Raw genomic sequence first — 24,876 nt, forward strand, 5'->3', positions numbered from 1 at the left:
GTGCTGACAACTCAAAGGGATGTTTTTCTGTTCATTTCAGAGATTGACAATGATGATGTGCATAAGGGTGTTTCTTCTGAGCTGTAATGTAGAAACATGTATATGCTTGCAGGGTGAGGCGTAGCTTAAATAAGCTTCATTTAGATAATGAATGAGGGAGTTTCAGCATTCAACAATCAAAGATCTCCAGTACTGACTTAGCACCAAAGGCCATTCAGGCTAACCTCCATGCAGTTGCTGAACACCAATAGAATTGTTACCAAGCAGATGTACGGTAGAAAGCAGTGAGCTACTCACAGGTCAGTGCACATGCCTAACATGTTTACAGGTACAAATGTCATGTGTGCAGCAGACCATGAATACATATTGAATTTGCTAAATAAGACTTTAAGTTCCATCTTTGTCCTCCATTATCAAAATCATTACTGATATATACTGAGTCATTTCACACAAAAGGACCTAACCCCAGTTTGTCAGCAAAAGACAGCCAATCAGAGATTACCCTAACTTTCTTTACAAACAAAAAGGTACAGTCCCTTTCCTTATTGCAGGTCAATACAATGCCACTGAATGAAACATTACATCTTTTTCCTGAAATTCTGATTTAGAGCATCTTATTCTTATTAAAGATAATCACAATTGAATGGCTTGATATGACATTAATATCTATTATATTTATCTTCAATAAAATTGAAGTTTTTCAATGCAGTGGGCTGGATCACAGTAGTAAACTGGGAGTCAGCAATTTTTCAGGTGGGAGATGCTATCTACTGTAGTAACTTTGCACAATACATAGAAACAAATGGGTCTTTAAAAAAACTAACTAAACATTTAACTAATTTACTGAGGTTTTGTGAGACCGCTGAATCTCATGAGATTTAGCAATCTTAGTGTGAAATACCATGAGATCTCATGAGGTTAAGTGATCTTCTGATTTCTCATCCATTAACTGTTTTAATTTATTTTTTTATTTGCTTTGGGGAATGCTTCAGAGGCACCTTGGGACCATGGGCATCACATTGCTGACCTTAGGATTAGACCCCCTAAAATCAATGGGACTTAAGTCTTCAATGTGTGTTTAAGTTATTGTATATACTAATGTTATGTAAACTTTAAAAAAGCCAAAGCATGTGCACATGAGCGTGCATTCACACACACACACACACACACACACACACAATTCTAGAAGCACAGAAATATTTTCATGCTCACCATGAGACTGCTATCCAGAGAGAATCTCTTTCCAAACTCCTTTTTTATTAGTTGCTGCTTTTTATCCATGCCTATAACGTTCTTTGTTGGAAATGCCATGTATTTGCAATTTTCACTGGGAAGAAAATAAAAATACATTTAAAAAAAATAAACTTAACTGGTCACAATAATATTACACCTCTCTCTCTCTCTCTCTCTCTCTCTCTCTCTCTCTCTTTATCTCCCTACCTCTATATGAATTCATTCTAAATATTTCATCTTTTTATTCCACTTGATATACTCAAGACTGTTTAATGTGGAAGTGCTATAGAGTATCTCTAGCTCATACAGCACTGTGTACAAAACAAACAATACACAGACATAAAGATGTGCAAATCAACAACTGTGGAGGATTCTCAGAACTAAGTGGTTATGTGCTTGGTAGTGATTAGGCACAGTGAAATTCCTGGTCCTTCTCCACTGGGGAGAAGGAACATCTCCTCAGAACATTCAGAAGCAGTTTGCATCTTCAACAAGCCGGCTGCTCTGGGTATGTTTGCTTAACTGATCCACTCACATGAATAGCGCAACTTCAGAGAATCAAGAACATGGAAAGATGCATGTGAAGTTTAATGAGGAGATGCTTTAACTAGCATGTCATTAGGATTCAGTGAACAACTACAACAACTTCAGAAAAGTTAGTGGTCACCGAGATACTGAATAAAATTCCCCACACAAGTCAAGTCAGGCATTGCAAGCTTCTAACATTGCATCATGCTCTCATCAATGAATGTACTATTGAATGTGGCTTTGAACCTGAGGATCCTTGTTTATGGAAGCTAATCTAGATTTTCTTTGAGTTCCTTTTCTGATATTAGAGGAGAGCATGTGCAGTTAGTTACAATTCCCCTTGCAAAAAAGATCTCGCTAATGGTTTCTTACTTTTCATGAATCCAGTCATAACAATGAATATATTATTTATTTGTAATTATTTATTTGCAATGCTTACAATCTACCTCAATCCCAGAGAACTCTAGGCAGCATACAGCAATACACAAAATAAAAGTACATAAGCATAAAATCCAAAACTTAAAGGCAGAAGATGAATGCCCTGCTCAGGGCCACTAGGAGTCAAGACTTGCTGAAACAATATAAACTTACAGAATATTAGCAGTGCACCTTTGAGGTGAGTTGTCATCTAGCCCAGTGTTTTTCAACCTCAGCAACTTTAAGATGTATGGACTTCAGTGCTGGCTGGGGAATTCTGGGAGTTGAAGTCCACACATCTTAAAGTTGCTGAGGTTGAAAAACACTGATTTAGCCCATACTCTGTGAACTTCATGAGTGGGGCAGTCTTTCAACAGGCTCTCTTTAAATGATCAGACCAGACAGGCAGATTTGATCCTGGCAAGCCATTCCATGATCTATCCTGATGCTGCGCTATCTAGGGCTTTAAAGATACAGGTAGACCTCACTTACCAACTGTAATTGGGACCAGGAACTCTGTCGCTAAGCAACACGGTTGTAATGTGTGATGTCACATGACCATGCTGGCAGTTCCGGCAGTTCCAGTTGCCATCATTAGGTGAACCCCACAGTCATCTGATCACCATTTGTGACCTCCTGCTGGCTTCCCCATTGACTTTGCTCATCAGAAGCCAGCAGTGAAGATCATAAATGGAGATCACATGATCATGAGGATGCTGCAATGGCTGCAACTATGAGGACTCATTGTAAGTCCCCCTTGTTCAGCATCATTGTAACTTCAAACAGTCACTGAATGAGTGGACGTTAAGCAAGGGCTACCTGTAATGATCAGCACTTTGAATTGGGCCCAGAAGTCTATTAACACTTACTTACTATAGGTGTTATTCTATACTGGCAGGGTTGTCCTGCCAAGGGTCTCAACACTGCATTTTGTATCAGCTGTTCACACAACACAACTGACCAAGAGATCCTGTCCCCATTACTTACATCAATTTAGTGCCTGAAAATACCTGACAGTGTTTGAGGCTTCAAAAACTCCAGGTTCAAGGAGTTTAAGACAGCATCTAGAAAACTGGGAAATTGGATCAAATTCTGGGAAAGTCCCTAATAATCCTGGAAGTTTAGTGTCCTAATCTTGAATTAAACAAAGGTGGTCCTGGGGGGCGGGGGGAACGCTTTAGAAGAAGACTTGGGGAAATATTCCCAACTGCAGTTTGCTACAGGGAATGGAGTGGGGCTGTCCAAGGTCCAGTGGCAGGACTAGAGAAAGGCCAGAGGAGGAGAAAGGCGATCACCAGAGAGACTAAAGACAACCAGGAGTTCTGCTTAATATCTTTGAAGAGGCATTCTGAAGAACTGTGTGAGCTGCAAAAGAGACCACTGCAAAGCTGAAAGTTAACAGAGGAAGACCCATAATATTTAGTATAAGGGAAAGTTCTAGGGAAATCAAAAAGCTCCATAGAGACAAGGTCTTGAACTTTACTTTGAAAGATCGACTCAGGAAAATGCATAATTTCAGACATGGTGGTTATATATATCTTGCTACGGGTCCTGTGTGCTAAGGAACTCCATCTGGTGGGAACTAGAAGATGTGCCTTTTTTGCTGTGGCTCCCACTCTCTGGAACATCATTCCCCCCAAGGTGAAGTTGGCCCCATCCCTGTTAGCCTTCTGGAAAGCCCTTAAAACGTTTTTTCCAGCAACCTTGGGGATCCCAGGGCAAGCTTGCAAGGTGGTTGTATGACATTAGGTCCTTGTTATTCTTCCACGATCTTGGCTTTTTCATGTTTTTATTTTGATTTATGTTCAGTTTAATGTTTAATTGTTGCTGTGTTTGTACGCTGCCCAGACTCACATTATGCAAGATGGGTGGTCATATAAATTTGCTAAATAAATAAATAAGTAACTTAGGGGACTGTTTATTGAGTATGAACTCTTCTGCTAGGGTTTCTGTATTGCTTTTCAAAAGCTTATAACCATGTTTTTGATTTGTGTCTTTTCCATGATAATAATGATGGGAACTTTTATTGATTTTTAATTTGCACAGCAGCCTTATATGTGGTGACAGGGGAAGGGACAAAAGGGAACTGGGGTGATTTACATAATAATAATAATAATAATAATAATAATAATAATAATAATAAGAAGAAGAAGAAGAAGAAGAAGAAGAAGAAGAAGAAGAAGAAGAAGAAGAAGAAGAAGAAGAAGAAGAAGTATCTTGGTAACTATTGGAATGTTTGAGGCTATTCAGAACTGTTCAGAACTGTTCAGAAGCCTATTTAACTTTTTGGATTCAATGGTCTTTTAGCAAGAAGAGGAAAAATCCCATTTGTCATGAGGATGGAAGTTGAGGCCCGCAGTCATACTAATACATGCAAAAATGGCCACCTGTAGTACACATTGCTGTCACTATGAAGTGAACACCAGTGAAGAATAGTTGACTTTTGGGACCAGAGAAAAGGAAATGCTTTGACCTTGTGTTTTTCACCAAAGATGTCACAATATTTTATTAATCTATGTTTTCTGACTTACAAGAGAAACCTGTTAACCTGTTGAACTTCTGGAGGAAGAAATGGCAGACTGAAGACAGCTCTGAAAATCAGAGCCAACAACTGTGGCGGAATGAAGAACCAGCAAGTAGACTGCCTCTTCGATAATTCCTCTCTGGACAAGGAGAGGACTAGAGATCACCCACAAGTGTTCCAGACAGCTGCTCCTTGTGAGAAGAGTGCAAGATAGTGGTTTCTGGCAGGTTTAGAGCTCTGGGAGACAAGGGAATAGCCATCTTGCTCAAACCATAGTCGGCACCTTTGAAATGACACTAAGTTCACATACTTTCAGAAATTGCTTGTTAACTGCTTTTCAGCTATTAGAAACCTTTGGATCAACAAGTTTGACAACACCAGGTGAGTTTCCTTCAATCCTTAGTGAAAGAAAGTTTTAACTACAAGTTTAAGAACTTTTTTAAAAAAATTAATAAACAGCAAAAGGGTGATTAAAACTTTGATTTTAGAAAGTTACAAATGGACTAAGAGGTCCAGATAAATTTGAAATAAGAATTTGGAACTAATTATAAAAAATCCTTCCTGTGGGAAAATACTTTTGTTTTGAATTTAAAAAAAAAAACATATTAGGATAAGATTTTAAAAGTTGGACACTAGAGGGGACTAGAGGGAACTAAAGATTACAATTAAAAGAGAAGAACATATAAACTCCTTACAATTACAGAATGAACCAAAATATTTTAACATTGGACATATTGAAGGGTATTTTGAACAATGGACTCAGAAGTTAATTTTAATAGTGTCAACAGAGACATCTGCCTCTATGGAAAGATTGTATCTAAAAGATGTTATGGAAGAGGAACAAGTTTTACCTGACAAGATCAGGACTGAGTTGAAAGTGGATTTACAAATGAAAGGCTCCAAGAATGACATGGAAAAAGATGCTACGCTGGACATACAAAAGAAACTGGCTGATGTCTTAATAATTAAAAGGGATATACAAACAACAAACCAAGAGAGTGACCTGGATAATTTACAAAAGAGGCTTGTTAAAGTTTTGAAGAATCTTGTGAGAAAGGACAAAGAAAAGATTAAAAGAAATCAAGTTCTACAACATTTTTTGAATGGACTAAAAATTAAGATAGAAGTAAAAAGAAGGAATATAAAACTGGGCAGGGAGGAGAGAGAATAGGCCAAATGTTTTACTTCCACCCATTCTGGGTGTTCTCCAGGGCCATAGCAGGAATGCATGTGGCCCCCAGGCCATACTTTTTGCTGCTTTGACTTAATACATCATACTAAGCAATGTATTGCTAAGCTATTAACCATGAGTTTCAAATCACAGTGGTTGAATTCATACAACAAATTAACCCAACACTAAACAATCAGATTATAGTTTAGTCCACTGTATGAATCAAGCCACTGCCTCAGCACAACAATGCAGAAAACCAAGACTTTTTCAAAATAATGAGATACATGAATCCTGCTTTGACTTACTTGTGTCCTGAAGTCTGATGCAAGTTTCCAAGTTGCTGTTTCTGCATCATAACCTCATGTTACATATTTTGTCACCACCACCCTGTGCATCCCACCCAGATGCTTCTGGGATGCAATTAATTTAAACGATGAATAGAGGCCTTCAGGAAGGGAAACTAATTGATGTGTATTTTGAAAGCTGTAAGCCACCCCTAAGAAAATTCCAAGTTCCTAGCACAATGTAAAAGAAGAAGTAAGAAAAGGTCCCCATCATGGAATTATAGAATGCAGTGCCATATTCCCGGGAGATAGATGGCAGACTTTTTATATTAAAGATGCAGAGGCTAAAATACTGTAAAATATACTAGAGGGAGCACTTATCAAAGGCAGCAATCGAAAACAGGATTCTCTTTTCCCTTGATCTCCTCAGGTTCTTCTTTTTCAGCAACTGATGCGTCTGGCCCAAATTGTATAAATAGTAGGTTGAGAGGTTTGCTTTGAATATATATATAAAATAAGAGCAAAACCTTCCTTCCCCAGAGGCAGTCAGCTGCTAGCAGGGAGGGGTTTACTTCCCTCCCTTTGAAGAGATACTCATAGTTGCAGATGAGTTGCCACCATCTGCTAGGAAATGAATAAAAATGTAAATTTTAAAAAACGCTCATGAACTACCATTCACAGTCCATAATTCTCCTACATTTTGTGTCATCCAGTTCATTTCTCTTGCCTCGTCTGCATTTGGTTATTTCAAAAGAAACAGAAAAGAAGAAGCAGAGAGAAGGAAAATAAGAACAATAACTTTAGGGCAGAGGTTAGGAAATATTATACATGATGGAAATTGAGGATAAATTCTTTAATATCTCTTCTGGAAAAGTTTTGTAATCATATTTTCATACAGTCTGGTTAATCAGTGGCCAAATAGCCACTGATTAAAAACTAATTTACTCTCCACATGGAAAAAAAAAAAAATGGAATGCATTGTTTTCATTCAATGGAAACTCAATAGAGAATCATTATTAGTTTATATACCACATGCAGACTTGATATAAATAGTTTGCTTCATTGACTAGGTTTACAGATTGCATTCAGTCACAATGTGGTTTGTTTGGTACTGACGGTGTGTTATGTATGGCTTATTCAACAAATTATGGTTAATCAAACCATGACCAAACACAAAGAGTGAACCAAATCATTCTCTCACTTTGTTACCTCTTTAGTGCTTTCTCTGCTCTATGGCAGTAGGGTTTTGCTTAGTTCACGGTGATTATTTGCCATTACAACCTAAACAGAAACATTCAAGGGTATTGGGCTACATCACTCTTTACTTCAGGTGGTAAAATCATGAAGCAATACAGCTAGTACTTTCATGTCATAATTTACATGTTTCTGTGTAGATCCTGAAAACGTTTAGAGGATTGAGGTTTGGTTTAAGGGGAAGGGAAAGTCTTCTTCAAATTGCGCTTAACCCTTGGTGATTTCACATCCCCCTTTTCATGTAGTTTTCTCAGTGACCATGTAGAAGTAGCTTTCCGCTGCATTCTACCCTGATGTTTTTCAACTTTCTAATCTAACCTAAAGACCTGGGTTTTTCAGATGGGTGCCCATCCAAGGAGTAGCCAGGTCCAACCTGCTTAGTTTTTCAAGATCAGCAAAGTTTGGTTAGATGCTGCCACCAGCTAGACTAGACTTGCTTTATTAGTATGATGATACAGGATATTGGATAGCTCATACTTCTGGCAATTGGAATGTTAGCCTTTAACCCAAAGAACGGCACTTTAGCAGTGGGCAAAAGCTATTCCTACAAGATTGCTGTTCCATGACCTAAATGAAATATGAAAAAGTTGATGATGAACAGGTGTCTATATAAATAAAATGCTGCACATATCACTGTTAATATCCCAGAATCGCATTCTTAACTCCCCCTTATCTCCTTACCATATATTTCAAGGCCATTTAGAAGAATTCAGCTTTTAGTTTTAAATAGGTAGAAGGTCACCGAGCTGTAAAAGCCAAGTACACAAAGCTTTCAATTCCATAAACTGAAAAGGCCATCATTCACTTTGTTTTGTGCCTACCATACAAAATAGCAGTAACACATTCTGAAATGTTACTAAAAGCTAATCCTTCTGAAAAGATTAAAGGTAATGTAATTTTATTGATGAAACTCTCATACTGTCTTTCTGACTCTTATGTAACGAAGGTAGGAAAACTCAGCCATATTCCAAGGACTTGTATGGCTTCATTGATTCACAGTTATCTAAAGAAAAGTTGGATATATAATAAAAATGTGGATATAGAAGAGAACGTGGTCCATTGTCAGACCTTGTTTCAGGAATATGCTCATTTATAGTTTTCCTTCACTGAGAATCACGAGGGGCTTCTCTACAAAAGAAATGTCAATATGTTTTTTTTTGGTTCCTTTTGAAAGTGCTCAGTGATCACTGCTAAGAAGTTCTCAATCAGGCTCTGTATGCAGCTTTATCCTATACACTGCCTCACCATGCTTCTCTAACTATTAATGCTGAGCATGGTTACAGATCTCCTGAAGTTTTCACAACATTGATGAAAGCTGTCAAACCCATAAGGAGAATCTATGTGGGTAACCAGCACAAACTTTATTATGAGTTGAATTCTAACTATGTGTAACAGCTTGCTGGACAACATAGCAACATGTCACCCAGCTTCAATCATAGGTCTGTACAATAAAGTTTCACTGCAGAAGATGGGGGGAAAAAACAATTGGAATTGTGTTTGATCAGCGGATAAATTATTTGTGTGGTTCTTGATGGAAACATACCCTTGGAACGTTTCTGATACCAAGGAAATGTTTTTTCTGAAAGGCTAGAATTGAAAGGAGAAGTAAGGCAAGCTATAATACTCCCACGCATGTATTCAGAAGTAAATCCCACTGATTCAAAGTAAGGGGAAATCCAGTTGCAAACTTAGAACAGGTCAAGTGTAGACTCAATGAACTTCATCTCTTGACTCTACAGAGGGCTGAAATTTAACCTCCAGGTTGAAAATCCATGTTATTTTTTTCTTTCTACACAAGACTGAATATTGGTCACTCCAGAAACTCCCAGAGATTTTTTAATATTCAGGTGATACCAGCTGATAAAATAACAGAAAAAGAGTTCAGAAGTTTTGGTCAGGACAGCTTTGGGAAATTCCATGTCAGAATGCCTCTAGTCGAGGAACATGAGAATATGAAAACAGCTGTGTCACATCAAGCCTAGGACCATCTAGCCAGCATTCCATCTTATATCGTGGTCAATAAGTTGCATCTAGGAAGACCTCAAGTAAGAAATCAAGGCCACCATCTTCTCCCATTTTTGCTTCCTTGCATCTAGTAGGTAGAAGCATATTGCCTCCATGCCTGGAAGCAGCATCCAGTCATCAAGGCCAAATAGCCACTGATAGTCCTGTCCTCTAGACATTTGTCTAGTCCCCATCTGAATATATGTAAATTAACAGCCAACACCATTTTATGGCAGCAAATCCTACAGGCTGATTACATGCTGCAACGAACAAATATTTTTCCCTATCAGGTTTTAAATCTGCTGTTTGTCCATTTCATCAGGTGGCCTTTAGTTCTGCTATTGTGAGAGATAGGGAAAAACTGTTCAGCCTATGTTTGCCATGCATAATTTTATAAACCTCAATTATATCTCCTCATAAACATATTTTCTCTAAGCTAAAAGCCCCAAGTGTTCCATCCTGCCTCATATGGAAAGCATTTGAGGCTCCCAATTATCTTGGTTGCCCTTTTCTCTACCTTTTCCAGCTCCACAATATCACTTTTGATGTGTGGTGACCAGAACTATACACAGTAACCTAGATAAGGGCATATTCCATTAACCCAGTTATATCAATAAAGTGTATAAGAAGAAGACTGCCAGTTTGGAGTAGTGGTTAAGACACCAGGCTAGAAAAAGGGAGACCATGAGTTCTAGTCCTGCCTTAGGCATAAAGCCAGCTGGGTCACCTTGGGCCTGTGACTCTCTCTCAGCCCTAAGGAGGAGGCATTGGCAAACCTCCTCTTGAAATGTTGCTGAGAAAACTGCAAAGACTTATCCAGGTAGTCACCAGAAGTCAAGATTTATTTGAAGACACAACTATGTATCTATTTCTATTTCTATATCTACCAGAAACATGCATGTTGTCAAATCTATACCTTCCTAGTTGTGAATTCTTATACCTATGTTTGTCTGAGGTTCCTGAGTTTGCTGCGTCAGTGGGTAGGGAGAAAGGGCAAGTTCTCCACAACTGCAAGATGACATGGAATGTCTTAGAAGCAGTGAATGAAACTGAAATTCACAAAATCTTTACAGGAGGTGTGGATGAGTGAGATCAGAACCCATCCATCATGAACAATGCAACCACTGGACATGCCTTGGGCAAACAACAGGTGGCACAATCATTAGGAACATTTGTTGCCCCAATGTTAATTGTAGATGCAACAGAGAGTTATCATTTTGAATCCAATTGTGAAGCCAAAATTCCAGCAGCACCTCCAACGGTCATAACATCTTCATGGGGGAGTACATCTGATATCTCCAGTTGCAAGAGTCAGGCAGCAAGTAATATCAAAGCTGTCTACCTGAGACCTGGAGAGCAATTGCCACTGAATGCAGGGCCAGGTAAAGACATTTTGCTGCTTGAGGCCAAGGTCAAGATGGCACTATTACCTGTTTCAGAAGTTGATTGGATTGACAGTTGAATCTCACTTTGGCCTTTTCCCCATTTGTACCTAACCAGGCAACTTGGCTGGGCAACATTTTTTTTCCTTTGTTCCCATGTGGCTTTCATCTCATTCTCTAGTCCATGAGTGAGCCACGTTTAAACCATCCTTCACTGTACTGGGTTAATATTATGTTTCTCCCTTATTCCCACAGTCTCTAAGGAGAGTCACAACTTGTATACTATTTATTAGCTTTTGTCACCAATTATGTGGAGTGGGTGGGAAGGAGGGACTGGGAACAGAGGCGGGACAGAATGAGGACAGCAAATCTCATGCCAATATAGTTCCTTGCCAGCTCAAGATGGGTGGAGAGCATTTCAACGCAGCAGTGCGGACAGTTCTTGGATGCTGTTGATGGCAGCAGTCCAGTTCAGGAGATAGAAAAAGCAAAAGAGAAATGCTTGAGGAATCAGAAGGAACATCTTTTTAATATCTTCTGCTTTCCAACATCTGTCACATAGTATTGCTGCTTTATCTGCCTAATGGTAGGGCCAGATCTGGCTAGATAACAAATAGATGGATTTTGTCTAAGCATGTTTCCTATTAAAATAGAATTCCTGTATTACTTTTTCCTTGGTTCGCATTTTACTTGCAGTCTATGCAAATAGTAATATAAGTACTAAGTCCTCTCTTCTGCAACTACATCAGAAGCAATAATGTCTTAAGTGCAGAGGGGGAAAAGCTAAGTAGGCAATTATATGTGTATTTTATAGCCATTGTGCTTGCAAATACATAAACTATGCTAACACTTAGCAAACACAATGAGAAGGAAATTGTGAATCCGATAACAATCACTGTAAACAAATTGAAGGGCCATGTTCATTATCCATGTAGCCATCCAAGCCAACAGTGTTGCCAGGTGAAAGAGGCGAAACCAAATCATGCAGAAAACCATTTCATCAGAACATAAAGACAATTATAACATCTGTTAATCTTTTGTGCCAGATGTAATTAGGTTCTATGGAGAAGTCACCCCTTAAGGATGATTCCTTTAGCATCTGTTCAAAGGACAAACAATTGTGGGGGGTAATAAATGACCCTTTACTGAGCAAGCAGTAAAATGTGCCTAGCGTGAAGTATACACAGATCACTTTCAGAAAAAGCCAATATTTTAGCTTAATTCTTTACTGAAAAATACCAAAGCTCTACCAAAATCACCATTTATAGGCCTATGTACATAGTTCACATTTTTAAAAGAACAAGAATCATAAGAACTCATGCTTTCTTTGTCTTGTATTGTTTACTGTTGACACAGGCTTCTAGTCTAAAAAGTTCAGCTAATAATTTTATTACTTCTTTCCAGTCACATCTACCTACAGTATATAGACCTTTACTGATTGACTGCTGAAGCAGTTATTCACAGAAAGAGTATGCCTAGGAATTCCTTTGCTGCTTTTTTTTAAAATAAAAAATCTGAGATTACGAATTTTATTCTAACTCAGTTCAATCAGAAATGAAAATATTTCCACATTAACTACAAATAATACTAATTTTCTATTTTAAAAAATCAAAGCCAATATAAAAACCTACACAAATCCTGTCCTTTAGAATGCTTACGAAGGTAAATATTAATTTAAATGCCCCATTCCCATATTATTCGGTTTAATATGGCCCTCTGCTGGCAATACTCACCTCCAAATTCAACCAGCAAAAGCCATTTGCTCATGTGTTTTAAATGTGTGGACTTACGTGAGCAGATTTACTCTAGGACAAGAAGCAAACTCATTTTAAAGAATGAGTTATTGTTAAAAACAAAACTGTGATGAGTATGGAAAGTCACCTGCTTACCTATTCTGTGAAACAAATAATGAATAGCCAAACTACAATCCACAATACAATTGATTTCAGAGGTGTTTCACAATTTAGAGATCCTGTCTTTTGAAAGGTGCACTTATTTTTTATGCTAGTGGTGCCACAGGAGGGGACAGGGGTGGGAGGAAGTCTACTAAAAACAATTAAACTATCTTATACAGTAAGGGCATCATGCCAAAGAAACCAAATGCCTTCATTTTAAAAGAACCAGCAGTTATTTATTTGTAGCATTTTCAGTGTGCAACCTTTAAATACAGATAAGGATTTTCCATAGCATGGAAATCCTGTTGCTCTCCTTTAAAATCAAAGGAGCCCTTGTAGGTCATCTAGCAAAAGCCAACCATTTCCAGGAGACAGCTGTTCGGCCTCTGCTTGGAAAGCTCAAGCAAGAGGGAAAACCCGCTGTCCCTTGGGGTAACTGCATCCCCTGTCAAAGTTTCCCTCCTGCCCCCTCCCAAACAAGCTGAAGCTGTATTTTGGAGACTGAGTTTAGGGGTGGGGAGTGGAGGATTTAAACGTCGGGAAGGGTTTCCTTCCCATTGTGACTTCTTCTCCCTTTCCATTAGCATTCCTTCAAAATACCAACAAAAAAAGGGGGGGGGGAGAAGGAAGCAGTGATTTCTGGCCTTTGGGAAAAAGGGAGTAAGGGTGGAAATGAGAGCAGAAGAGCTACCAGAAGCCTTCTGTTCCCAAAACAGAAACAAACAGAGAGAAAGTGCCACCAAATTTTTGCCCTTTTGCTGAACAACTTTGGTGGCTCAGCCTCAAAATGCCAGTAAGTGCAAATGGGTTTTGTGGGCTGGCACACAGGTTGCCCATCTCTAAGCTAAGTTTCTGTTAAGGAAGGACCAGGTAGTAGTTTCATATCATGGTTTCAAGTCCCAAATTAAACAAACTTTTCCCTTTCTGGATATAGTGACTTGCATCTAAGATAAGGATGAAATCAAGTTACATTAAATTAAGTTCCATTAAATCCTATTAAATCAATATTATGACATCCAAACTAACCCAATATGAATAACACAGTAAAATATTAGCATAACTGTAGCCAACACAACAGCCATGCAAAGCACATAGAAGCAGCCAATGAATATGTGACTGTGTCAAATGAATTTTTACATACACAAGTGTCTATTCTTTAAAATATACAAAACCAGTCATTTCTTAATAAAGGACAGTTTACTGTTCTGATTTATTTCCACCTCTCTCATAGCAGTCAGTCCTAACAGGGCCATATTTTCCATTTGTGACTAGCAGACTATCTGCCCATTCTCTTACTTTGTATTTTCAAAGGAGAAGAAAAAGAAGAGGAGGAGGAAGAGGCCAGAAAAAGAAGGAGAAGAAAAAGAACATTGAATTTAACAATTTAGATAAGGCTGGAGCCTTATAATCAATTAGCACTGTCAAAGAAAATAATTTGCGACCCAGATTTCCAGCTGCACAGATCTATTATGCATTCATGCCATCCAGACCTCATCTGACTCTGAGAAAACAAACTGGATCCTTCAGTGGCAACCCTATCAAAACATGGGGCTCAACAGAAACATTTGTTCTACAAATGTCCATCTTTCCGCAGCATAATATTTACCGACTGTTTTATTAGCCAGGCTGCCTTGGCATTGAATTCACATTGTTCACAGTGCAATAGGCAATTCCCACCACAGTGTTCAGCACCGTCCGTCACAGTACATGTCTTACTACAGTTTGACACCTTAGTGCCAGTCAAAAGTAATCACCATGGCAAGATGTTCTAAAGAACGGTCGCATACCTAAGGTTCTTGATTAATTGGGTAACTATCAGAAAATAACCCAAGAAATTTCGATTCCAAAAGTTTGTTTGTTTGTTTATCAAGTTTATATGGCTGCCCATCTCACAAAAAGTGACTCTGGGTGGCTTGCAAGATATAAAACAATAAATATATCAACAAAACTGTCATTACTAAAAAGTGGTAAAAATCATAAGGCATACAGGACATGAGATGTTAACAGCAGTAATGGAGCCACCTCAAGATCTCACCAGTCCCCTGGGACCCCCAGGCCTGATGACACAGCCAGGTCTTGAGGAAATTCCAAAACATTAACAGGAATGATGCTAAACTCACCTGGGGGGGGGGAGAATGTCCCATAAGGCAAGCACCACAGCACAGAAGCCCTGCCTCCTGGGACCCGCCAACTGTACTTCCCTAACAAACGGGACCCATAGCATGCCTCTTCTGCTAGATCTGATGGAACAGGCAGATGTAAACAGGGAGAGGCAGTCCCTCAAGTAACCTGGCCCCATGCCATGAAGGGCTTTAAAGGTCAAAACCAACATCTTGAATTGGACCTGGAAGCAAACTGGCAACCAATGCAGCTCACAGAGCAGAGGTATAACATGCTGTTCCACAAGAATATATAACTGCCTGTACTGCTGCATTTTGCACCCGATGAAGCTTCCAGATACTCTTCAAGGGCAGCCCTATGTAGAGTTCATTACAGTAATCCAATTGGGAGGTGACTAGGGCATGAGTGACTGTGAGCAAAGCCTCCCAGTCCAGGAAAGGGTGCAACTGGCACAACACAAAGCTGTGCAAAGGCCCTCCTAGCCACAACTGCCACCTGCTCTTCGAGCAGGAGTCATGAGTCCAGGAGGACTCCCAGATTGTACACTGGGTCTGTCTGTCTGGGGCAGTGCAACCCCACCCAGCAGCAAAGATGGTATAGTCCTAGAACTGGTGGCCCCCAAAACCCAAAGCCACTCAGTCTTGCCAAGGTTCAGCTGAAGCCTGTTGTTCCCCATCCAGACCCTCACAGCCTCCAGACACTGGAATAAGATGTTCACAGTATCGTTTAATTCACCAGGGGCAGAGATATGTAGTTGGGTATCATCAGCATACTGATGATATCTCATCCCATGGTGATGGATGAACTCACCCAGCAGCCTCATGTAGGTGTTGAATAGGAGCAGAGAGAGCACCAAACCCTGCAGTGTAAGAACCACAAATCCAATAACTTAAGGGTCTTTTGACCTGTGACTATGCAAAAGCCTTTGATTGTGTGGATCACAACAAACTGTGGCAAATTCTTAAAGAGATGGGGGTACCAGACCACCTTACCTGTCTCCTGAGAAATCTGTATGCGGGCCAAGAAGCAACAGTCAGAACCGGTCATGGAACAACCGATTGGTTCAAAATAGGGAAAGGTGTACGACAAGGCTGTATACTGTCACCCTGCTTATTTAACCTATATGCAGAGTACATCATGAGAAATGCCAGGCTGGAAGAATCACAAGCTGGAATCAAGATTGCAGGGAGAATCATCAACAACCTCAGATATGCAGATGATACCACCCTAATGGCAGAAAGTGAAGAAGAACTAAAGAGCCTCTTGATGAGGGTGAAAGAGGAGAGTGCAAAAGCTGGCTTGAAACTCAACATTAAAAAAACTAAGATCATGGCATCTGGACCCATCAATTCCTGGAAAATAGAAGGGGTAGAAATGGAAGCAGTAACAGACTTCATTTATTTGGGCTCCAAGATCACCGCAGACGGAGACTGCAGCCATGAAATTAAAAGACGCTTGCTCCTTGGGAGGAAAGCTATGGCAAACCTAGACAGCATATTAAAAAGCAGAGACGTCACCTTGCCAACAAAGATCCGCATAGTCAAAGCTATGGTTTTTCCAGTAGTAATGTATGGCTGTGAGAGCTGGACCATAAAAAAGGCCGAGCGCCGAAGAATTGATGCCTTTGAACTGTGGTGCTGGAGAAGACTCTTGAGAGTCCCCTGGACTGCTAGGAGGTCAAACCAGTCAATCTTAAAGGAAATCAACCCTGATTGTTCATTGGAAGGACTGATAATGAAGCTCAAGCTCAGATACTTTGGTCACCTAATGCGAAGAGAGATCTCTTTGGAGAAGACCCTGATGCTGGGAAAGATTGAAGGCAAAAGGAGAAGAGGACGGCAGAGGATGAGATGGTTAGATAGCATCACTGAAGCAATGAGCATGAAACTGAGCAAACTCAGGGAGGCAGTGAAGGACAGGAAGGCCTGGCGCAATATGGTTCATGGGGTCACGAAGAGTCGGACACGACTTAACGACTAAACAACAACAACTTTTGACCTGAATCTATACCTGCCTTAACAAGGTAAAATCCCACACAGTTGCGATTTTTCCTCTGCCTCTCCAGAATTTCTCCTTGTCATCCCTTGAGCAGCCCCTCTATCTCCTTCTTAGCTGCCTCAATTTCCAACTAAGTGTCTGTCTTGCATCCTTGAATCATCATTCCTTTTTCCAGAGAATAAGAAAGGACTGGCAAGATTTCTTCCTCTCCTTTCTCACTGTCTGCTTCGCATATTACACTGTCTGGTTTATATATTACATTGATCTATGGTTTGCTTAACTGTTGAGTAAGTCACAAATGACTTATTTGTGGCTTCACTAAGCCACAAACCATGCTTTACAAACCAGATTCATACACTGAAGTAAGCCACAAACAAGCAACTCCCATTATAGCTTAATTCTATCTCCCTGTGTCTGTTTTCTTTACAGGTTAGGGCACTTCTATGCAAATATTGTGGGCCAGTTCAAAGGAGGTTTGGATTTCAGAGTTCTTACAACATCAGTAGTGTTGTTGGACAGCTAATTAATTTCTAGCTCAATTGTAGTGCAGTTGAAAGTGCTCCAAAGGTAGCGTTTTGGTTTGGTTTGGTTTGGTTTTGTGAAGCTGTGGCTCCCTTTCACCACTGGAACAGACTCTTACAACAACTCTCCTTCCAGTTCTGGAACTCCAGGCCCTTTAAAAATAATGCAAACGTGAGGGCTGTGTAGTTCTCTCTTTAGCTAACAAAACAAACAGGGATGACACTGTTCCTTTTGTTGACTATGTCAATATGCCACTTTATTTCATCACTGGAAAAAGAGACCAAAATACCAAGCTGTTGAGTTTTTTCCTCTGCCTTTCATGTGGAAGGGAAGGTCGGGAGACGTGTTGCTGCAGACTTTGCTGGAGCTCAGTGCAGCAATGATCTTCACTCTCCATTCTCAGAATATTTAAATCAGCAAAAGTGAAGACTATCATAGAGTGCCTTCAAACGGCTTCTGAAAGTTTAGGAAATGCAAATAATAGCAGCATGGAAATATCCCTAGTGTATTTTTACCTTTCTGTTTAATTTGATTTATTCAATTTAGACACCGCCCAACTCCAACCAACTTTGGCCAACATTTTTATTTTTTACAATAAAACGAACAACATAAAAACAGAATACAGTAATTATAAGAGAATAAAAGAGTAAACAACAAAAAACAGTGGCAACCTCACCCACACTTGGTCCAGCAGGGGCCCCAAGCACCCTAACCCAAGGCCTGGGAGAAAAGCCAGGTCTTTAAGGCTTTCCAGAATGCCAGCAGGGTGGGAGCCACATGGGTGTCAGGGGGAATCTCAATACAGAGGCCAGGTGCTGTGATAGAGAAGGCATGTTTCTGGGGTCCTATAATGAAAGGACCCAAGCTTGTCAACTCTGTTGGATTGAAACAGCCAGACTGATATCATGGGAGATAGGTGATCCCTCAGGTAATTGGGCCCTATGCTATATAGGACTATATAGATCATAACTTGCACCTTGAATCACAACCAGAATCATAACAGTAACCAGGGCAGATTGCAAAGCAGAGGTGTCACATGGACGTACTGAGGAATGCCCATCACTGCCCAACCTGCTGCATTCTAGACCAGTCAAAGCTTTTGAGTGGTCTTCAAGGGCAGCCCTATGTAAGAACACATTGCAATAATTGGGCCATGATGTGACTAGGGCATAAATGACTGTCTGAAGGGCCTCCCAGTCTAGGAAAGGGTACAACTGGTTGGACTAGATGAAGTTGCGCAAAGCCCTTCTTGCCACAGCTGCTTCCTGCTCATCAACTGTCCACCACCACTGCTCCCCAGATTGTCCACCACTCTTGGATGGGGAAATGTGACCCCCATCCAAGGTCAAGGATGGAATATCCTCAGATCTAGGAGCGTTCAAGAGCCACAGTCACACAATCTTGGTAGGACTGAGGTGAAGACAGTTCCTTCCCATCTAAACCTATATAGCCTTTAGGTACTGGGATAGACAGTCAACAGCCTCATTTGGCTGGCCTGAGGTTAAAAGTTATATGCCACCTTGGTGACCTTACTCACTCTTCTTTGGGTCCAAAATCAGATTTCCCTACCCACCCCATGAGCTCTAATGTTTCTTTGCTTCTGTCTAACCTTAGGATTTTAAGAAGAAGTGTATATTTTGTCAGAACCACCAAATGTATATTCTTTATGGGCTGATACATTGGATGGACTTAACACTCTTTATATTTGCATGCACAGCCGACGAAGAATTTTCTCAGGATAAAAATATGGTGACTTATATATGATACAATTTTTTTTTAGAAACACTAGAATAAAACTGTGAGATGTTTGGAGAAGATTCTCACAGAACCAAAGTTCATGTCTATGTTAAACATGTGCTGAAATTAATATTTTTATAAAACAAATCATTGGCATTTCCAGATTGAGATATATCCATAAAATAAATTAGTCTTGAGGTTATCACAGACATTAGAAATGGTTCTTAGAAAAAAAAATATTTTAAAAGTCTAAAAAAAAAATAAATCTAACATTCTGGGCAGCTTACAAGCAAGAGATGATCAGGTAGCTTGAAAAACAATCAGAGATTTCTTAAAAATTCCACTATATGCAAAGGACTATCAGTAAAGATGTGTCAGTAAAATCTTCAGCTTAATTATGATTAAGGACACCTTAATTATACATTAGTAATCGCATTAATATATTTATTTGTTTAAAATATTTCTCTACTGCTTCTTGTGATATAAAACCACCATGGCAATTTCCACAGGGCTTGTAAACACCTTATTTTGAATTCTTTACATCCTAAAACAGGGTTGGGCAAAGCTTCTTGCAGCCAAGAGCTGCACTTTCCATTCATTAACTGTTCTTCCCAGGGGAAGCAGTAGGTTTGGGATTTAAAATGGGTGTGTTAAGCTTCAGAGAGATCTAGCACAAATATTTGGCATGTTCTTTTTTTTCTTTCTTTCTTTTTCTGTTTTTTTTTTTTTTTTTTTGCTAAAATCAAATCACACTGGTCAAAATTAGTGGTTCTTAAGCTCAATTCCAGTGGTGTGATCTGAGAGAACTTTGTGGGAAAGTATAAATGGAGATGGGCCCTAGATTATCTAGCTCTGCCTTCAATCTTACAAGGCCCCTTATTTGCTTCCTTATCTGATTGGGGATTGTTTTTAATGAAACAGAAGAAACAGATAGAAATGTTATTAAATAAATAAAGTATGCACTGAGAATGTTTTGAAAAAAATTATAGATATTGCGTCTGTGAGTTGGGGAACAAAAAAAATTCAAGCAGTGACCAAAGGAAACTCAAGGTGAAAATAAAATAAGGAGGAACGTGAAAAGAATTTAACTTTAACTGTTAGGGTTTAACTAAAGACTTGGGTGAACTGGGGTGAAGAAACCTGTTCTATACTGAAGGTGCAGGGGTGTGGTTCTCATGTGTACTTGTACTTTACCTACCACTTCAGATCTGTGTAGTGTCCTTAGCGTGAAAAGTGAATCATGGAATGGAAAATATGCAAATAATTTGTTCCAAAAGGTTAATCAGAATTCTGAAAATAAAAAGGACAGGCAAAACTAAAAGTATAATATGAAGGGAGAGTCTAGAAAGAGAGTAAGGGGACAATAGGAAGATATCCTGACCATCTTCTCCGCCCATATGAGGTGGCAGCATCAGTGGTTCAGAACAACTACTTTTTGGGTAGGAAGATGAGATGGGAAAGTATTGTAAAATGTATTATTCCACAAAACATCTATAGGGACTTTGCAGATTAAAAATACAATCCTATGGACGATCACTTAGATGTGTACCCATTTGGGATAAAGGGGGCTTATCTTTAGGGAAGTACATAGGGGATTGTACCCAAAAGCTCAAATTCTAGACAGATTTACAAGGGATTAAGTTCCATTAAATCCTATTATGTTTCCTTCCATGTCAACACGAGTAAGTAAGATTGCCCAGGGGGTGAGAAGGGACAGCATGGCAAATTCACATCATCTCTTTTTTTGCTTGCTCTCTAGTAAATATTTCATGCAGCTTTATCTGTAACTTTGGATGAATGTGCACCAAGCTTTCTGAAATTCTATGTTGCAGTAGCATGAAGCAATCATGATTTGAAGCTGCTCCTTCAACTGCTAAACATTAAAGTGAACATTCCTTGGTCATGTTTGATCCTATACATTATCAGTAACATCATCCAAATGTTCATGTTTAGCTCTTGATAAGATAGGGCTTTTCCCAGCTTAGTTTCAATCAGTTAAACATTTTTTGATGCCCTGTTATTTTTCAAAACTTGTGTGCCATGGATCAGGGCAGATCTGTGTCTTTTCTTAGCCTAAAGCTATCAAAATAGGTAATACAACTTTGAAGCACTTATCTAATCTGAGCAATAATACACATTATAAAAAGTAGATGAGTATTTTCAAACTCATTATTTAGCTGGTGACAAAATATTCATTATGGCATTAGCCTTAGAATTGTAGACAGATGAATCTATTACCCTGAAAAGATGCGGTTTAACATATCCATAAAACTTGAAGTCAGAATCAGACTCATGCCCAACTCTGACATTCCTACTTTATGAGAAAATGCATAAAACATATTGAAATATCTGACTATAATTCTGCCTAACAGCAACACAGTTGCCAGTTTGATCATTTATAGTAACCCCCAGCTGCAAGACTGAAGCATGGTAAATTTAATGACAAGAAAAGAATCAGAAATGTGCAAATAAGACTAATAATAATAATAATAATAATAATAATAATAATAATAATAATAATTTAATAATCCCTTACTTGCTGTTGCTCCATTAAAACTTGCTCCAGTGCTAGAGAAATGAAAAACATATGGAAGTTTCCTGCAGTCCAGAATCCTCTTGAGTGAATGCTGTGTTTATTTACCAAGCCTTAAAAATTTCTGGTGTGGAGAACTGAGTGAGCTCTCAAGTTCATCGTGAGCGCAGTTGAAAGTCCTACTGTAACTGCAGACATAAAGTTTGCTGCCAGTTAGTTTTTCTGCGGCTCCGTGCTTGTAAATACAAGCTCTGTGGACAAAGTCCCAAATGACATCACAAGCAGCTGCTTATGTTGAGTCTTTATTAACTGGCTGTCAAAAAAGAAAAGAGGAGCTGCGAGGGGTGGGGAGGAACCACTGTCTGTCCTGAAGTGCAATCTGGGAGCGTAGTAAGAATTTCACTTACACATATGTAAATACTTGTGATTATCTAAACTATGCTTTCCTTAGGATGATGAAGCCAAGTTTCCGTAGGAATCATATCCTTGCCAGTCCCCAAAGGAAAGGCATAAAAAAGACATACAGCAAAATAGATAGAGACTCAGTAAATTAAATGCTGCACTTTTTGGGGGGCCCTGCAAGTTTTAAGGATGACTGTATATAAATATTAGATAGAAGCATTATAAACTTAGCACAGATTTAAAATTCATTTATTAAATTGAAATTTAATATAGTATGCTAGATCTTAGGTGGGGGAACATTAGGGCTACATACAGTATACATTGCAAAGATTTCAATTCTTTCATTATGCAAACATTTGTAGTTTGCGGGATTAATAATATCTAAACAGCATTGTGCATGAAATATTTTGGAGCAAAATAAATTGCAACAAGTATGTAAAAGAAGAAGAGAAATGTGGGTCTCTAATCCTTCATTCACAATGTAAATTGTGGTGGAATTGCTACTAGATCTTTTTTCTGAATAAAAAGGGAGGAGAACTGTTTGGAAATGACAAAGACAGCTATTCAGCTTGTGGTAGCTGATAAAACAAAAAAACATTGACCTTTCACTCCTCCTGGGTCTTCAGACTGGCTGGCTGTTTTTGTGTAAAACAAGTACAACAACTTCTAGTCTTCAAGAACTTGGTGCTCACAGCATTACCCCACGTCCTTGTCCCTAGGAATGTCTCCTCAAAGAAAGGCCTTAAGCTAAAGTCACACTAAATCTGCACTTATTTCCCAGAAGCTGATCTTTTCAAGTGAGGTCTTAGATCACTGAAAGGGTAACATGACAGAAGTGCTACTGTGTGTACTAATGTCTTTTCTGTGCTGAGAATGTAAACATAGGGAAACTTCAGAGGAGAGAAATCTCAAGCAGGTTTATGAAAAAAAGAAGAAGAACCTACAGATTCAGCAAGCAGAGTGATAAGAGGGCTTAAATCTGAAATGACTTAGATGTGGATATTTCTGCAGAACTGGTTTTGACATTCTGATTTGAGTTCTTAGTGTTCTCTGAGCTTGGTTGTTTTCCTGCAGGGGTTTCTTTCTTAAACACCAAGACCCCAACAGCTAAACCCTGAGCTACATATATTCTCTACTATTGAAATCCTGGTTTCCACAGAGCCCCTAAATTACACTTTCCAAGTTCAAACTGTGTGTTAAGGAACAAGGCATTTTGCTCTGCCACTAGGTACACAAGAGAACAAATAAAGGAGAATCTCAGCCTCTAAGTGATTTAGTAAAGTATGATTTGATGGAGCATCCCTAATACACTTGAACTAACTTTGGATGGTGTAAAGGTATAGCAGGCTCATTGTATCCAAGGCACATCCAGTGGTTGATAATGTCTGATCACATTATGCATTTTAGTCCCATTCTCGCATATGTTAGCAAAAACAACTCTAGCAGTTTTCTTTGGTTATTTGTAAGCAGAATGGGATGACATTTGCAAGGAAATTAGAGTCTTACCAGCAGTGAAGTACATCAAATTTCTCAGAAATCAGTGCAAGAGCTTTCAAACTATGCTCATTTAAAATCTGATTTTAAAAATCATTTGTCATTTTAAGAAATAATGTAATATGTTCACCTTGATGGTAGATCTCACCGAAGTGACTTAAGTTCAGTTTCAGGGAAACATGAAAGGAAATTCATGAGCAATGATTCATCTTTGTGAAGGTGATGGAAATTGCCTTCACAAAGATGAATTGTTCGGGAAAAAGTAAAAGGAATTAATATATGAAATTAGGGCTGGGGAAAGGTCCATGAATTAAAGAATTAATAGGCCAGGTCAGCAGGCTAATGGAACTAGAAAATACCACACCACAATAGTTTGAATGAAGCAACTGGCACAGCTACATAGTGCAGTTAGTAAAAATTAAAAAACGTTCTCAAGTTGCTATGACTGGTACAAGCATTGGAGGTGTATTCAGAAGAGTCCCTCCAGTTTGACCTTCTTCGATTTTTTTTCCTCAGTGAAGCAAAGGGCTTTTACATGTGAAAACAGCCAGAAGCAGCTGTCAAAGCAGCTGCACCAACCTGGAAAAAGACATGGCTACTTTAACGATCCAAAGAGACATGTGCCTTACATGTTCCTGTGCATTGTAAAGCACCACTTCTGAAGGATTTGCATAGCCCTTGTAAGTAATCTTCTAGATATATGTTAAATATCATTTCCAAATATATAAACTAATTGTAATAAAGTAACAATATATTAAGCACTGTGCATAAATGTCCTTGTATAATTCAGTAAGTTCACTTGGTATATGGCTTGTATAATTCTGTAAGTTCACTCAGTATGTGGCTAAGGATCAGTGTCTTGGTTCTTAGTAATGTGCATGAAACATTTTCAAAATCAAATGTGCCATAAAAGTGACAGGTATAAATAGATTTCCAATTATCCCACTACCTTAGCTCTCAATCGAGACATCAGACCTTCACTGAACTGAAACATTATTGCTCTATGTACACTTAAGCTCCTTTGCTTATAAAATAAGAATTTTGATTCTTAGAACTTATCTCTAGTCAGTTTGTTTGTTTGTTTGTTTGTTTATTGTTAAACTTGTATGCTGCCCATCTCCCCCAGTGGGTGACTCTGGGCGGCTCACAATAACAAAAAAGGAAAAAACACCAGTCCCTCCAACAATGGCTAAAATCCATGAATAATTAAAATAGAAACATACATTAAAAATGTCCTAAACCCTCCCTGTAAATTTTAGCCCTAAAACCTTCAAGATGCTGGAGGGGTAACCAAACCCATCACCCCACCAGCCAGTTGACTACAAGTGTATGGAGTTGGTTTCTGGCTGGCGTAGAAGGAAATATAGGAACATCTTC

General features: G+C 39.0%; 1 protein-coding gene across 3 annotated transcripts in view; it reads right to left on the minus strand.

Moving 5' to 3' along the window:
- NCKAP5 (NCK associated protein 5) overlaps positions 1–24,876 on the minus strand; it is a 680,918-nt gene that overhangs the window by 589,555 nt on the left and 66,487 nt on the right. The window contains exons 1-2 of one of the 3 annotated variants that reach the window (XR_015797191.1): positions 21,607–21,821; positions 1,213–1,327 (exon numbers count right to left, since the gene is read on the minus strand). Coding sequence is in view for 2 of the 3 variants with exons in the window: in XM_088146485.1 (XP_088002611.1) it covers positions 1,213–1,311 (99 nt within the window). In the remaining variant the exon portion in view is untranslated. Of the gene's footprint in view, positions 1–1,212; positions 1,328–21,606; positions 21,822–24,876 lie in introns of those variants that run through there. The other 2 variants (XM_088146485.1, XM_088146486.1) reach the window with 2 other exon arrangements.

Source organism: Python bivittatus, unplaced genomic scaffold (genome assembly GCF_059951505.1).
Source record: "Python bivittatus isolate LINGU-HERP-01145 unplaced genomic scaffold, Pbiv_v1 ctg000480_np1212, whole genome shotgun sequence".
In the NCBI taxonomy this organism is placed as follows: Eukaryota; Metazoa; Chordata; class Lepidosauria; order Squamata; family Pythonidae; genus Python; species Python bivittatus.